A 14,946-nucleotide genomic window follows, 5' to 3' on the forward strand; every position below is an offset into this window, starting at 1 on the left:
GAGGCTTAAGGCTGGATTGCCAACCAGGCCCCCAGACCACGAGGGGCCCCAAAAGCCCCTGGTTCATCCATCTCCACTGGTTTTAGTTACAAATGTGTTAAGATGTTTGCACCACTAACGTGAAACATCAACTTAGGTGGGTCCTGCATTATTAGGTTTTTTTGTGGAGGTGCCCTGTGTGAAACTCTAGTTTTACGACCGTCGTGTTTTTAGTCTATATCGTCCTCACGTGGAGCATATTCCTGATAAAGATGTGTTTGATCAAATTACCAGACAGTAAGAAATATTATGTACTGTTTTGCCACAGGAGGTTTGGTTGCTATGGACTGGGAACTTGGAGGGGGCAGGGCCCCTCGCGTGGCGGGTCAGTAGGGGCCCACTGCTTAGTTGTCACAGTTCATCCTGAGGGGAACGTGAATGTTTGGACCGAATTTCATGACAATCGATCCAATAACTGATGAGATATCTCTCTGAAAGCCACGAATATCAGCCTGCTGGTGGCGCTAGAGGGAAAAGTCAGGGGGGTTCATCCTCTGGGAACCGCGAATGGTGTCGGCACGAAATTTTATCCAATAGTTTGATGTTTCTCAGCGGACCAAGGTGATGGACCGACCGCCTCTGCCATCCATGGAGCCTCTTGACTGGCTAAAAACAACACGGATTGAATGGTAAAAAAAAAAAAACGTAAATATTGAAAGATTATAATCTGATTATCTGAATGCTGTAGAAGCGGCCACCTTGCGGGAAAGTTTGACTCCTTCAATAAATCAGTCAACAGACGTCATTCTTGTGTCAGTGACCTGTAGCTGTTGTTCTCTTTGATGACACACGCACACACTGTATTTGAATAACTGGTATTTTGCAGCAAAGACTGCACCTCTGTTTGAATACGCAGGTTAACTGTGCGTGCGAGCGCGTGTGTGTGTGTGTGTGTGTGTGTGTGTGTGTGTGTGTGTGTGTGTGTGTGTGTGTGTGTGTGTGTGTGTGTGTGTGCAGCAGGTGTGGTGGCTGCTGAAGGGCTGGAGCAGAGTCGACGATGGCCGACTGAAGTTCAGCAGGCACAGACGACAGCAGACGTTCAACAGCCGCCCGAACAAACGGAGAGGAGATGACACTTGAATAACAGACAGTAAAAACCTCTGGATTCGACACACTCAGGTACCGTCGCTGTCACTGGTGTTTTCTCTTCACTACCGACACCCAGGGTCACACATTCACTTTCCTCTGGTTCTCTCTTTCAGGAAGAAAACAGTATAAAACATCATAAACGTAAAAATGTCATGTTACGCGGTGAAACTACATCGTTCACTCTGCAGTTGGACATTATCTCCATGTGTCTCTGTTGATGTGAAAACTGGCTCCAGGTGAACATTTGGTAAAACTCAGTAGAAGCTTCACTCGTCTGTTTGTTTTTCTCTCTTGTTTTCTTTTGTCCTGTCTTTTTTAGCTGTTTCCCATTTTTTCATCTGTTCATCGTTCTCTCCCTTGTTTCAGTGTTTCTTCGTCCTTATCTTTTTTCTTCTCTTCTCATTCCTCTCACTCGTTCATTCTTTCCTGCAAACTTTCCCCTTTTGGTTTCCTCCTGCTTCCTTTCATTTTTATTTCTTCCCTTCCTCCATAATTCTTTCATTTTTTCTTCTCATCTCTTCCCTCTGCCACTTTTCTTATCTTTCTTTCTTGCCTTCTGTCTTTCTTCAACTCTTATTCCTTTCTTCCTTTTCTCCTGTTTGTCTTTCTGTTACTTTCTTTTGTTCTGTCGTTTTTTATCTCTTCTTTTTCCTTCATTTCCCCCATTGTTCCTCTTCTTTCTTTCTTTCCCTGTTTCTTCCCTTGCTCCCCTTTTTCTTCTTTCTTCCTGCTGTCCTTTGTTGTTCTCTTCCTCCCATCTTTCTTCTCCTCTCCCTCCTCTTTTTCCTGCTTCTGTTAAATTTCTTTATTCCGTCCTTCTCTTCACTTTTTCTTTCTTCTATCTTCTTTTTTGTCTCTTATCTTTCTTCTTCCCTTGTTTCTTCCACTAGTCCTTTCTCCTGTTCTTTCTTTCTTTCTTTACTTTTCTTTTTCTCGGTTTTCTCTCCGTTCCTTTACATCCGTCATTACCTTTTCGTTCTCAGCGCTCGTTTTCTACAGAAAACACTTCTATGATCGTTATTGACTCTTTTATTCTCCATTTCCTGTCACATGTTCAGTGTATGTGATGATTGACTGATTGATTGATTGACTGACTGATTGCTTTAACATCCACACCACACGATCATTTTATTCTGTGTTTCTTCAGCTCCACACGTGGAAGCGAAGTGTGTAAACAGCTTGTGGCTGTGTGTGGACGTCACTTAACCAAATATGTCTTTCAGCCGCACATAAAGCAGCAGCAGAGAAACACATTTACGCCACTACCTCAGTAGGTTTCTGAAGGTCTTGCACTTATTATTTCCATTTCATGAGACTTTACAGAGTAAAGTTGGGCTGCCTTGACATTTTGTTCACACATTCACGCTCCTAACTGGATGAAACTCTCTGACTTTGGTGATCTACTGACGTTTCTTCCGGCGCCACCAGGACTAGGACTTTTTTTTTTTTTTTTTGGGTTGTTATTGAAATATCTCAACAGCTCCTGGACAGATTTTGTGCTTATTTGCAAATGTCAGCCTGGGAGCACACTAAACTAAAATGGTGAACACTGTATTTGCCAAACATCAAGCATGTTAGCATTTAGCTCAAAGTAAGGGTCTAAGTTCGGCCTCACGGCGCTGCTGACGTGCCCGAAGACTCTTAGGTCCGTTTCCATAAATGCCACTGAAGGAATCTCCAACCCTGGGCCGGCGTTTATATGAGACAGTGCTTCGTTTCAAACACCATGCAGCTGTGAGGTGCTACACCTCGCATCACGTAGCGTTCCTCCGTCTGGCAGGCGCGGTCGTAGCCAAGATAAACGAACGTCAGAAAGTTTCCCCCTCTCCGCAAAGCTGCTGTTCATCAGATGAATCAAGAGGCACCCGGTGCTGGAGCTGATGCTGTCGATGTGTGTTCCCCTTTAGGGTCGAAACCGACCAACGTGTCAGAAGGAAAATGGCCGCCCCTAAAGGAAGCCTCACTTAAATGCGCAGTCAGCGATGGAAATTACTGTCAGTTATCAGTTACTGGTGTCTGTCAAGTTGGGACTGACAGCAGCTTCGTGTCCGGCCTTCTGAATCTTGATGGTGGCCCCACTTTGTTTGCATCTGGGTCTTTAAGTTTGACTCTAGTTTTTGTGCTTCGGGCGAGCAGAACAGAACAGAACAGGAAGCGGACTTGTTTTTGTCACAGACCACGTTCACCGTTTGAGTAGACAGATAGATGTTTGGAGACAGGCCGGACTCCATTGGACCGATGGTGATTTGTTTTCCTGCTGATTATGGTGAAAACAAAGTGGGTGTAGATGGAGGGAGGAGACGTTTCCTCTCTTTAATCAAACAGTTTGGGGTTGTTTTTAGGAAAAGCCCAGTCTCTCTGTTAGACGTCACGTCCTTCCTCTTCGATCGTTTCATTCTGAGCAGCACACGTCAGAAACACTCCAGTCTCAGCCCGTCGTCTGGTGGCAGCGAGCAGGGATGTAGACTTTCCTTTAAAACTCGTAATCAGTGAGTAAAGGATTTCACTTCTAGCTTTAATCCTCCAGATGGCTTGATTGTGGAAACCCTGGCTTGATTTTGGTGAAACCGGTTATTTTGGAACGTTCTGCGTATATTAGTAAAGATATTTGATGAAGACTGGGATTAATGGGTAAAGACAGACACCAGTTTCAGAGAAGCAAAAAGTGTGTTAGCTGGGTTAGCCTCCTCATTTTTAGGAGGAATCTGACGGTACTTCTAAAATACCTCCCTCTGATTTCTAGTCCAGACCAGTTGCAGCCCAGTGAGTGGTGCTTCGGTCCAGTCCGGAGGAAGGACTTGTTGAACTGGAGGAAGAATTTACTGTCAGTCTGCAGCAGCCGTTGGGCTGGTTACCTGCAACCACAGGGTGTTGAAGCACCGAGAGGGGTACTGTTATCAGAGTGTGAATCAGACCGTGGGTTAATGTGCCGCTGGTGTTTGTTCATGGTGGAGGCCCGCAGGTGGAACGCCACTCAGTCATGTCAGCAGAGTCTAATGACTGTAATGTTTGTTTGATTTTATACGTCAATGTTATTAGGAAACGTCCAAACTCCAGTTTAGGGGTTTTCACTGTCCAAAAATAGCAAGACATTGAATGGCTTTATGGCTTTTGTGGTGATATTTTGCCCAGGTTTGTTTGCCTTTTTCTAAAGGCATGACATATTATATCCCAGTGGGTTGGATTAGTTCCCTTTGCTGTTGACTGTAGGTGAAACTGCGACTCAGAAATAATATTAGCTCTGTGCCTTTCGACATTTGTACATGGTTAAGTGGCGTCATGATGGTGCCTCGGCCTCAGGGGTGAAATCTTAAGTCACACGTTAAAGTTGGTTAAATTCGAAATTTTTCAAAGTCAAGGTAACTTAAAGCATCTGAGGTATTTCGCCACACCCGCATCAAGAGGTTTACTCGGCCGTGTTATTTATCCAGACTGGAACAATCTGGAAGAAACCAATTGCTTCACCGGTCACTCAGCACAAAGTCAGTGTATAAGTTTGTTTGGTAACAACAATCAAACCCCAAGTATTTTCAGAATTCATTCAGTGTTACTCCCCAGAACTCGTGTGTATCTTTGACCTCTAGCAAACATGTCGAGTAGGTTTTCCTCCAACATTTTCAAAGCCGATTATTCAACTGTTTTAAATCCACTGTTGTTTACATCCGTGTTTACCAGCTTGCAGTCATCCTGTTCCCTGCCTTCGCTGGTGCACTGCTGCGAGTTACCTCCACATGTTGACGCCAGTGACGCCTCCCATGACCAATAGACAACTCTCTTGCTTCCAGAGCTCTTCCTCCTCTTCATCATGCCTGCCATCCGTCAACGAATACCAAATTCATCTCATCCAATACCTAATGCATCAGACCTGCCACGGACAATTTACCCCATCACCATCATCTCCACCGCCTCCAGCCGCACGAACACGACCATCAATCCAGCTGCCGCCGCCGCCAACTTCTTCAACGACCTGCTGGACCAGATCCCCTGTAAGTCCCCAAACGCCAGCTTCACCTAAACAATCCTCCATCCACCTTTAACCAATCCACACCACCACTCGCCAGAGAAATGAAATCTTACGATCAGATGATCTGTGTTTTGTTTCTAGCTGATCGTTCAGTGACGGATAAAATCCACCGAAACCAGTGGTGGAAGAAGTACTCAGATCCTTTACTTAAGTAAAAGTACTATGAGACAGTGTAAAAATACTCTGTTACAAGTAAAAGTCCTGCATTCAAAATCTTACTTTAGTAAAAGTGCAGAAATGTCATCTGCAAAATGTAGTTAACGTAACGAAAGCAAAGGTAAAGTGTCCCCTGTGACTGATGCACAGTGGTGGAAGAAGTACCGGATGTTTGATTCTGCAAAAACTTTGCAGGATCCAAGGTGACGTCTTCGAATGTCTCGTTTCGTTTGAGCTCAACTCCAAGACCCCAAGATATTCCCTTTTGCTGTTTTATAGAGAAGCAGCCTTTCACAAGCTCGAACCTGAAAATGTGCGGTGCTTCTTTCGTAAATTTTTGCTTGAAAAATGTCTGAAGCCATTAATCCATTATCAAAGTAGCTGCCAATGATTTTATTGTCAATGGACTAATCGTTTCCAACGTAAGAAATAGTAACATAAGGAAGGACTTTGGTACTAAAAAGATTGTGACTTTGGAAGACACTCACTTGATTTGTCATAACCTCAGACTCAGCATTTTTGGTTTATATTTTGTCTCCCGTCAATGATATCGGCGGTCCATTAGGACGGGACCTTTTAATGGCCAGTATGAACAGGAAGAACGATGCCAGCAAGTAAAACCCGTTTCACTGTTCGCATGGGCATCTGATTGTTTTAAGACAGACTCGAGAAACTTTGAACCTCTGCTTTAGTGCAACAGTATTTGTCGTGTCTTCTGCACATGACACAATACATAACACAGCCTGTAACTAAGCGCGTACCTGTCTTGTCTCGTGCAGTGCCTCGATGGGCGATCTACACCATCTTTGTGGCCGGCGCTCTGCTGATTCTGCTCTGCTGTCTGTGCATCTGCGTCAAGTGCTGCTGCAGAGGGAAGAAGAAGAAGCGGCAGCAGAAGAAGAATGAGAAGATCAACCTGAAGGAGGCGAACGGGAAAACCACGACAGCTCTGGTGAGTCACTGGGAGTCTGAGTCTCCCTTATAGTGCGAGCAGCACACCAGCGATTTCAGTAGATCAGGATCCCACTGTAGCTGCCAGTCGGTGCTATGAGCAGCGTCGACAGAACGGCACTGTCCTGCATATCTCTGCACAGCAAAAGTCTGAACAATTGCAATTTTTAAAAGTGCTATAATTTACACTCTTATGATGACAATGTGGAAACACTGTGACAATGGTAAAGGAGTCGCAGGTAGTGATGAACCCACAGAGAATTATCAGCTGAACCCGCAGCTCCCCTCGGCTTCACGGAGCTTTACAGCGAGTTTCAGCTCATTGTTCATCCGTCTGGACACGACTTTACTGTCCTGGTTCACTCTCACCGCTCTCATGGCGTCGTTTTCAGCCACAGCAGGCAGATGTTTTTCAGAGAAAACAGCTGTAAAAAGCCACTGTCCACTACCTGCTCAGTAGCAAACAGCAGACAGACTCAGACAGGAACCAGCTGGTGAACACAGTGGGAAATTTAGCAGCTAAAGAGCCAGATGTTTCCCTCAGGAGCTGGTGGAGACCAAAACCAGAGCTAAAAGAGAGGGAGTACTGGATTTAGTTTTATCAGGTGACACAGACATGACACTAGATGAAGGATCACGTTGCTTTGTAACTGCTGGATGTGAAGATAAGCAACTGTTTTCAACATATCAACTGAAAAAGTGATGATGTGTCAGTGTTGTGTACAAAAATTGTTTCTGCTGCCCCCAAATGGTCAAAAAAAAAATCAGCTATTGCAGGTTTAAACTAATGAACTATGAAAAATGTGGCATCAGATCTGAGATCTGAGTGAGCTAAGTAGCTGCTTGGGGCTCTGCCCTCAAAAAGGAAAATTATTTGATGAAAATCATCATATGCCGATTTCTACACTTCTACAAGGTTATTAAAAAATATTGTGTAGGATGTACAAGGTCATTCTGGCTTTCCTTCGTGTGATTTGCAAAGTTGCAAACTTTGAATTCAGGCCAACTCACATGGAATAAATAGAAGTGTAGAAGTGTACAGAAACAAGGAACATACTTAAGTACAAGTGCCTCTAAATTGTACTTAGGTACTGCACTAGAGTAAATGTACTTAGTTACTTTCCACCATTGTTAAATACACCCTGTGTGTTGGAAAAATATTACAGCAAGCGCAGTGCGACATGAGTCTGCGTTAGTTATGAAATGGTTTGATTGTTTTGGGGGATCAAATATGCTAATAAGCACCTACAGTGACCTAAATGACGTGTATGCGTGTTTGCCGTGTCAGTGCACTATATTTGTTTTTTCTATAGTGTGACGTGATGTACAGCACTTTGTTGTTCTCTTTTAAACATGTAAAACTGACTAACGGCAAATCAGATTCTGCCTATAGCCCCCGCAAATAGGCCTGTGTCAGTGCCGACTGGTGTCCTTGTTTGACCGAAGGGTCTAACCTGACGTGTTTCCTCCGCTCTGACAGGTTCAGCCAGACGTGGCAGACGTGGACTACGGCTCGACCAAAAAGCCGAGAGGAAAGCTGCTCTACTCTCTGGAGTACAACGGCGCTCAGTCTGAGGTGATTAAATCCAGCCACTGAGCCTCCACACTGTCCTCCCCATCAAATCCCTCCCGGGGTGAATGGAGGAGGTGTTACGAGCAAAGCGACGTTTTAAGGGCCGACGGCGGCACCAGCAGCTGTTGATGCAACAAACAGGACAATTCTTGAAATTAAAAAAGTGGTCAGACATGGAGGTGGATGCCTGAGTATGTGAGTTCACAGGGGGAGGTTCGGCATTAGAAGATTTTGTTAGAAATCTACCCACGCTCAGTTCTCCAGAAGCTCTTAACAGAAATTTGATTGAAAAAGAGAAATTTGATGCGATTTTATGATCCTTTCGTCATTTAATGTGGATGAGATGAAAAGAAATCAGGATATTCAGGGTTAATATCGTGAAACGGCCGCCCAGACTTTCCAGAAGCTGCCACCTGATGCCTCCTGGCATCGTCCGAGCGTAAGCATCACTGGGCCGGACCCTCTGAGCTTGGAGGGTCCGGGAATGTGGAGATGAGTGATGAATTACAGATGTACATGGTTAAGATTTGGGTTGGTCTGTATCTAAAACAGAGAGGTGCTTATGGAATGATCAGTGTCTAACAAGCACAAACACAATATAAGAGTATCACACTGGGGATATATGGTTATTCCATTGGTGTGAAGTCAAATTAAGAACCTGTGAAAGTCGTCATACAATCTGGCTCCAGTTCACCGTCGCCGGTGGCGGACGCCTGTTTCCAGCCCCGCTTTGTGCGTACGCTGCGGTTATGAGCGAAGCCCCGGGAGACAGACTCCTGACGAGTAAAATCGGTGCGTTGCTAAAGGTCGTTACCCGCCTGTTTCCTGTCGGTCTTTACAGCTCACAGTCGGGATCAAGCAAGCCGACAGCCTGAAGGCCATGGACCTGGGAGGAAGCTCGGACCCGTACGTCAAAGTCTACATCAGCCCCGACAAATCCAAAACCTGCGAGACCAAAGTGTTCAGACACACGCTGAACCCCGTCTTCAACGAGCAATTCACCTTCCAGGTAAGAAGTGGCGCGGATTTTAATTTGGTTAGATGCATTTACTAAGAGTCTAAAGATGGCTGATTAAAACACACTCTGAATTTACACCATCTACAGGTAATCTGTATGAGAACCTGACCAACAGAAACTGATTATTTTTCCATTTATAGAGGCCTTTAATTTGAAGTCATGAGGAAGTAACCTGCCCAGAATCTGTGTTTTTTTTGTCAATAGCTTTTAGAGCTGAAACAACAGGTCGGTCAATCTATTAGTGATGAATTTTCTGCTTTCTCAGCTTTATACGTTTGCATATTGAATATCTTTTAGTTTTTAGGAAATGTTAAATATCCCAATAACGATTAATTGATATTGCGATATTGGACATTTCCTACCCGTTGCTTTTGCAAGTTGTGCAGTTTAAGGCACAAAAACAGTCGCAGTTTTTCTGCCTGTTGGTTGAGTTGAGTCGCTGAAAAGTGTTCAGTTTGAAATACATCTGTGTTTTGATCGCTCCTTGAAGCCTCCAGTGTACACGTCCATTTACAGAGAATCAAGGATGTGCTCGCAGCACGTGGCCAGGAAATGGAGAAACCTGCTGGAAACCGGTAAAATTACATGTCAGATGTGTTTTTGTATCCTCACATTCACAAAACCTTTCTCAGAGACAGCAGCTAGTAGCAGCGATAAAACCCGGGGCTCTGACCAGATCGATCCTCTGCAAAGGAAAGCCGATTGCTGTGACAGCGGATTGAGCTTTTTTTTGTTGTTGTTGTTTGGTGGGGATTCGGGCCAACACTGCCACTAGTGCTGCTGCAGGAGCTAAGAAGCTCATCCTGGCCAAGTGCTGAGTTTTGCAAAAACTTAAATGAACTTAAGCGAATTGCTCATTTTTAACCGGTTAATCCATCCCTCCGTTTCCCGCTGTTTAACCCAGATAACGTTCATTTAATTGATATATACTGCTGGGAAGTATTGAAAAAAATGCGATATAATTATAAATAATTCTACAAAATATCGTCCATACATCATCATCATACTTAAGCTAAATTAAATTGCATTCTATGTGGGATTAACAGGTTCTTTAAAAGTCTTACATTTAACTTGCTGAACGCTGCCGAAACCCTGTTCTTTTGTGTGTTTGGGATATTGAACAATTTCCATCCGTCGCTTCTGCGATTTCATGCAGTTCAAGGCACAGAACTGGTACGATGATCTCCCCTCACTCTGTCATGTCACTCTGGTTTGCTTTCCCCAACAGCCTCAAAATGTGAAACTGAAACCATATTTTAAACTGACAGATAAAGATGTTCACAAGTATCGATCGCAAATCATGAATCTGTTGGACCCAAAAAAACGAACCCCCCTGTGCCTCTAACCTGAGCCATCTTTTCCCAGTTATCCAAGTCCTCCCTCCTGAAGTCGACAGCGGTGATGCAGGTGTTCGACTTCAACAGATTCTCCAAACACAACGTCATCGGCGAGCTCAGGGTGCAGCTCTGCAACATCGACTGGAACCACGTCATCGAGGAGTGGCAGGACCTCGCCGAGCCCGCCAAGTTCGAGGTAGAGGAGCAGAACTGAGCGACCAGAAAACAAGACTTAAGAGTCTACGGCCATGCCAGCGGCTCTGTGCGGGCTGAGCTTCGACAGGGTGGTGCTTTGCGCTAAGTGTTAGCATCAGCACGTTAGCACGCTCAGAATGATTATGCTAGAACGTGTAATTTTAACCTTCTTATTGTTTTAGTTTTTTTGCGCTAGATGAAAAAAGTCGGGGGATCAGAATTTTTAAAATTCATCCTCAGGGGAGTGCAACCAACGGTTGTTGAGATATTTAAAATCAAGAACAGGAACGACAACCTCATGGTGGAGCTGCAGGACCAGTCAGTAGGATCCATCCTCTGGGGACTAAGAATGTCTGTACAAAATCTAATAAAAATGACAATAATAATGATAATACATTTTATTTATACAGCACATTTAAAGGCACTCACAGATGCTTTACATGGATAAACGATTGGGGGGGGGTGTACTCAAAAACAGAGCAGCAGGAAAGACACAGTGTTAAAAGTAGGCGAGTAAAAAAAAGGAACAAATACAGTAACAAGAGAACAAGATTAAAAGACGTACTCTCGTATAAAGGCATCAGTGACAGAGCTGAGCATTAGGTAAAAGGTGAGCTGTAAGGGTTTTTTTAAAGTTGGGGAGGGAGTCGGAGTGTTTAATGTCCATGGGGTGACAGTTCCTAGGGGTGGGGGCACCCCAGGTTGGGTGTTTGGTCCTCTGGGGGTCAGACGGGAGGTTTGAATCAGCTGGGCGGAGGCTTTCGAAGACAGACAAAGTCATTAATGTTTTTTTTCCAACAGCAAAAAGAACCATCACAGAAGAATTCCTTCTTTCACTTTTACCGAATTGTTTGATGATCTATTGATTGTCTGTGTGCTGCAGGAAGAAAACCTGGGGGAGATCTGCTTCTCCCTGCGTTACGTTCCCACCGCCGGCAAACTGACTGTGGTGATCCTGGAGGCCAAAAACCTGAAGAGCATGGACTCCGGAGGATCCTCAGGTCAGACTGAGACAAGATCTCGTATCCACATCATCACACCCCAAAGAGATTTCCCAGGGTTCAGGTTGGGGTCACCACGTTCCCGCTCTGGGTCCCAACACATTTCCATTTAACTGTCCAACAGCGGCGGGCGACGCTGCCTCAGACAACAGTAACTTACAGACACAGTGAAGATGAGGAAAACGTTTGAAGGCTGCAGGAGCCGTACAAGCTGCAAAGCCTTAATGTCGTGACTTGTTGTTATGATTTCATCTTGTTGAACGAAACCGATTTGGCGTCCAGCGAGGTTTCTTCTGCATGGTGTGAACACGCACATCAAGAGCCTCTGACTGCGATAACCTGTTGTTTGCAGATCCGTACGTGAAGGTGCAGTTGGCTCTGGACAAGAGGAAGTGGAAGAAAAGGAAGACGTCCATTAAGAAGAAGACGCTGAACCCTTACTACAACGAATCCTTCACCTTCGACGTGTCATTTGAGCAAATCCAGGTGAGAGTCCGCGGATAAGAAACAGAGCCTGTTTCAGGCTGACGCTGACAGGAATGATTGAGGGTTTCAAAAGATCTGAAAACAGTTCGTCGGCCGTTGTTAATAATTTCACATAAACACATAACATAATCAAACATTGGATCTCTTTCAAACCAGGACCTCTTCAGTTAGGTTCAGTCTGTGTAGCAAGTGGGACATTTTACAGTGTAAATGTAAACTAATCAGACACTGTGTCTAAATGGCCACAGTCCTATCTCTGACATCTCTTTGTATTTATAGACCTTTATATATCTACACATGTTCAAATCATTCTGTGTTAGAGAGGATAGAGTATATTTTCACAATTTGCTGCATTACTGAAAGAGTAAGTTCTCCTTTGATTTATGCATTAATAAGAATTTTATTCAAGACAAAAGGCTAAATAATTGTCATCTAACGTACATTTTTCATTTAATCATGACACAGTAAAAGCCTACGTAAAGAGGAAATACATATAACAACGTAATGTATTTCACTTTATTTCTTCAGGCTTTTTAAATCTTCCATAAGAGCAGTGATTTCAAAGACCTGAACAAATAAAAACCAAAACCATCTGAACTGAACTCGAGGGAAGCGTGGATATTTTTGACAGAACTTTAAGGAACTTAGACCCTGACAAAGTCGTTTTACCTGCGCTTGAATCCGTTGTGAGCTTTCATGTCGGGCCTGTCGTTCTCAGAGGGTGAACCTGGTGGTCTCCGTGTGGGACCACGACGCCATGACCCGGAACGACACCCTGGGGAAGATCTTCCTGGGCTGCGACGCCACGGGGAACCAGCTGAGGCACTGGGCCGACATGTTGTCCAACCCGCGGCGGCCGGTCGCTCAGTGGCACGGCCTGCAGTCGGCCGAGCAGGTCAACTCCACCCTGAGCCTGAAGAAGAAGATCCCCCTCCCCAGCAAACTGCCCTTCTGAAGGGAAACACACAGCCCCGGTCCTTTCTAGAAAACACATTTCAAATGCTCCGGACGAAGAGATTTACATATTGTTTAAAGATCGTTTCTCAGATTTTCCTCTGGAATTATTTTATCTGGTCGATTACTTTGTTTTATACATTAAACAAACAATTATATTTTAGTACCAGATCATAAAGTGATATTTTAATTTCAAACACGAGCACTCCTTTCCTCCGTATTGTACCGTGTGAACTGCATCGTACCACTGAACACATTTCATCCCTCAGATATCGTCCAGTGCGCGTGTGTCCAACTCTCAGGTGGGCGGCGGTTCTCGGCAAACCTCAGGACGCTGGTGGAGGAGGGATCAGATCAATGGATCCACGTCCTGGAAATCCTTCAGTTCTGCAGCGAGGGTTTGCAGCCGAGTGCCGGTCTCAGAAATGAGAAATTTAACCACTGTCCTGGGGAAAGGGGAGCGTCGCTGTTTCTGTGTGTGTGTGTGTGTGTGGTTTCTGCAAAGGAGCAAATAACACGATAAAATATAATAATACATGAAATAATAAAGCGTTCAACTTTACGGTATTGCCGTATACAGATGGGTGTTTTTTTTTATTTATCGTACCCTCGTCCACATAAATAGGGTGGAAAAAAAATCAAATACTATAAAGAATAATAGAAACACCTGTCCATATAAGGCAATGCAGTTCAATCATCAGCTCTCTGAAACAGTTTCCATTAAAAACTCCACGACGGAGGATTTGTTGCAGGACTGCTGCGTTAGACTCCATTGGTTTTTCCCAATAAACCGCCGGCGGAGCGCACGCTGCTCAGACCGCCGTCCAGAGGTGCAGGCTTCCTTGAGAGGCAGCGGAGGAAGAGCTCCAGCCTTAGTGCGGCTGTGGCGCCTCACTGCCTGCTCCGCCGCGCCGCTGCACCGAAGGCGGCGTGGTGGGGGGGCGTAACGCGAGTTACGCTAAGAGCTGTCAACACAACAGCTCAACCAGACTCAACAGGTGTTACGCCCCGTAAACCACTGCTAACGTGCCACCTGTAAACAGATGAACCACAGGAACTGGAACTAAAGTTACGTCCGTGGTTGTGAATATCTCACGTTCAGTCACTTCGTAAACCAGCTGCTCGCTGTAGTTTTTATGAAACAACCAGCTGGAAATAGAGCTTTTGTTGGGGACTATTTCCAGCGGCGGATGAATCCACGTTTGGTGCTGTACTGCGTATTTGGGGCAGCAGGACGGTGTGTGTGTGTGTGTGTGTGTGTGTGTGGGACTGAATCAGAACACACTACGGCCTGTGTGTTCATGGTGATGGAGGAACATGTCGCCCAGTGCAACAGTGTGACTCGCTGAGGTTCTTTAAAAAGGTTTCTGTGCAACAGTGGGGCTCGGTGGCTCGGAGGGATCCGATAAATCAGGCTTTGGATACACACACAATACTCGGTGGTAGGATACGCGCTACGCTGGTTTGAGTCCTTTCACGAGATTTGTTGACAATGAGAAAAACGTGGAATCTCACCAGACCTATCCTTTGAGATTTGGCCCATGTAAAGAACGAACCTTTGACCGTCCACTCTTCTACCTGTGGGACACTTCCACGATGTAGAGCTCTATCAGAAAGCTTTTTCTATGAAAAGTTAGCCTTTCCTTGGTGTTTCTGGTCTTTTTAAAAAAAGCCTCAACAGCCTAAACGACAGAAACCTTAGAAACACACCGGCTCCCTTTCGCTTAAAACAGTCTGGCTTTCCAACAGTGTAAGAAATGCTTCAAACATTTTTTAAAAATGTTCAAATGTATTGGAAGAGTCTAAAGATCAATGTTGTAAACTCCACAGAATGAGGGCTGGTGTTACACAGATAAAAAGGAAAGGTGGCTCAACCAATCACGGATAAAACAGTAGGATTAAATAGACAGAGCTCTTTAGAAATGGCTCCGGAACTTTTCATCATGGGATCTGGAACAGTCATTATTTTCGGAGCATGTCCTTTGGCGATGGATTTCCTCGCAGTTATGCGGATGCCAGAGGAAATACTTGGACTTCCGTCGTTTTTAAATATTTAAACATTGTCTAAACTTTTACCCACTTTCTATCCACACACACACTCAGGCAAGCAAATGTCAAAAAAC

General features: G+C 44.8%; 1 protein-coding gene across 3 annotated transcripts; it reads left to right on the forward strand.

The window, feature by feature from the left end:
- The first annotated feature begins 1,012 nt into the window (after positions 1–1,012).
- syt8 (synaptotagmin VIII) lies at positions 1,013–13,306 on the forward strand. Of its 3 annotated transcripts, none has more exons than XM_040131969.1 (9): positions 1,013–1,158; positions 4,914–5,114; positions 6,088–6,260; positions 7,740–7,835; positions 8,674–8,841; positions 10,216–10,383; positions 11,266–11,383; positions 11,736–11,869; positions 12,588–13,306. In XM_040131969.1, the coding sequence occupies exons 2-9, from the start codon at positions 4,934–4,936 to the stop codon at positions 12,822–12,824; spliced, it is 1,275 nt and encodes a 424-aa protein (XP_039987903.1). In that variant the 5' UTR covers positions 1,013–1,158; positions 4,914–4,933; the 3' UTR covers positions 12,825–13,306. The 3 variants fall into 3 exon arrangements, with proteins under 3 accessions (XP_039987903.1, XP_039987905.1, XP_039987904.1); XM_040131971.1 differs by lacking the exon at positions 1,013–1,158 and adding an exon at positions 2,964–3,617; XM_040131970.1 differs by lacking the exon at positions 1,013–1,158 and having other exon boundaries at positions 4,838–5,114.
- The last annotated feature ends 1,640 nt before the right edge of the window (positions 13,307–14,946 follow it).

The sequence above is a fragment of the Xiphias gladius genome, chromosome 8 (genome assembly GCF_016859285.1).
Source record: "Xiphias gladius isolate SHS-SW01 ecotype Sanya breed wild chromosome 8, ASM1685928v1, whole genome shotgun sequence".
NCBI lineage: Eukaryota > Metazoa > Chordata > Actinopteri > Istiophoriformes > Xiphiidae > Xiphias > Xiphias gladius.

Excerpts from the sequence above, each read along its gene's own strand:
- syt8 (XM_040131969.1), top strand. The coding sequence starts at position 4,934 with ATGCCTGCCATCCGTCAACGAATACCAAATTCATCTCATCCAATACCT. Across the intron at positions 6,261-7,739 it reads GGAAAACCACGACAGCTCTG|GTTCAGCCAGACGTGGCAGA; the intron begins GTGAGTCACTGG and ends CCGCTCTGACAG. Across the intron at positions 11,870-12,587 it reads TGTCATTTGAGCAAATCCAG|AGGGTGAACCTGGTGGTCTC; the intron begins GTGAGAGTCCGC and ends TGTCGTTCTCAG.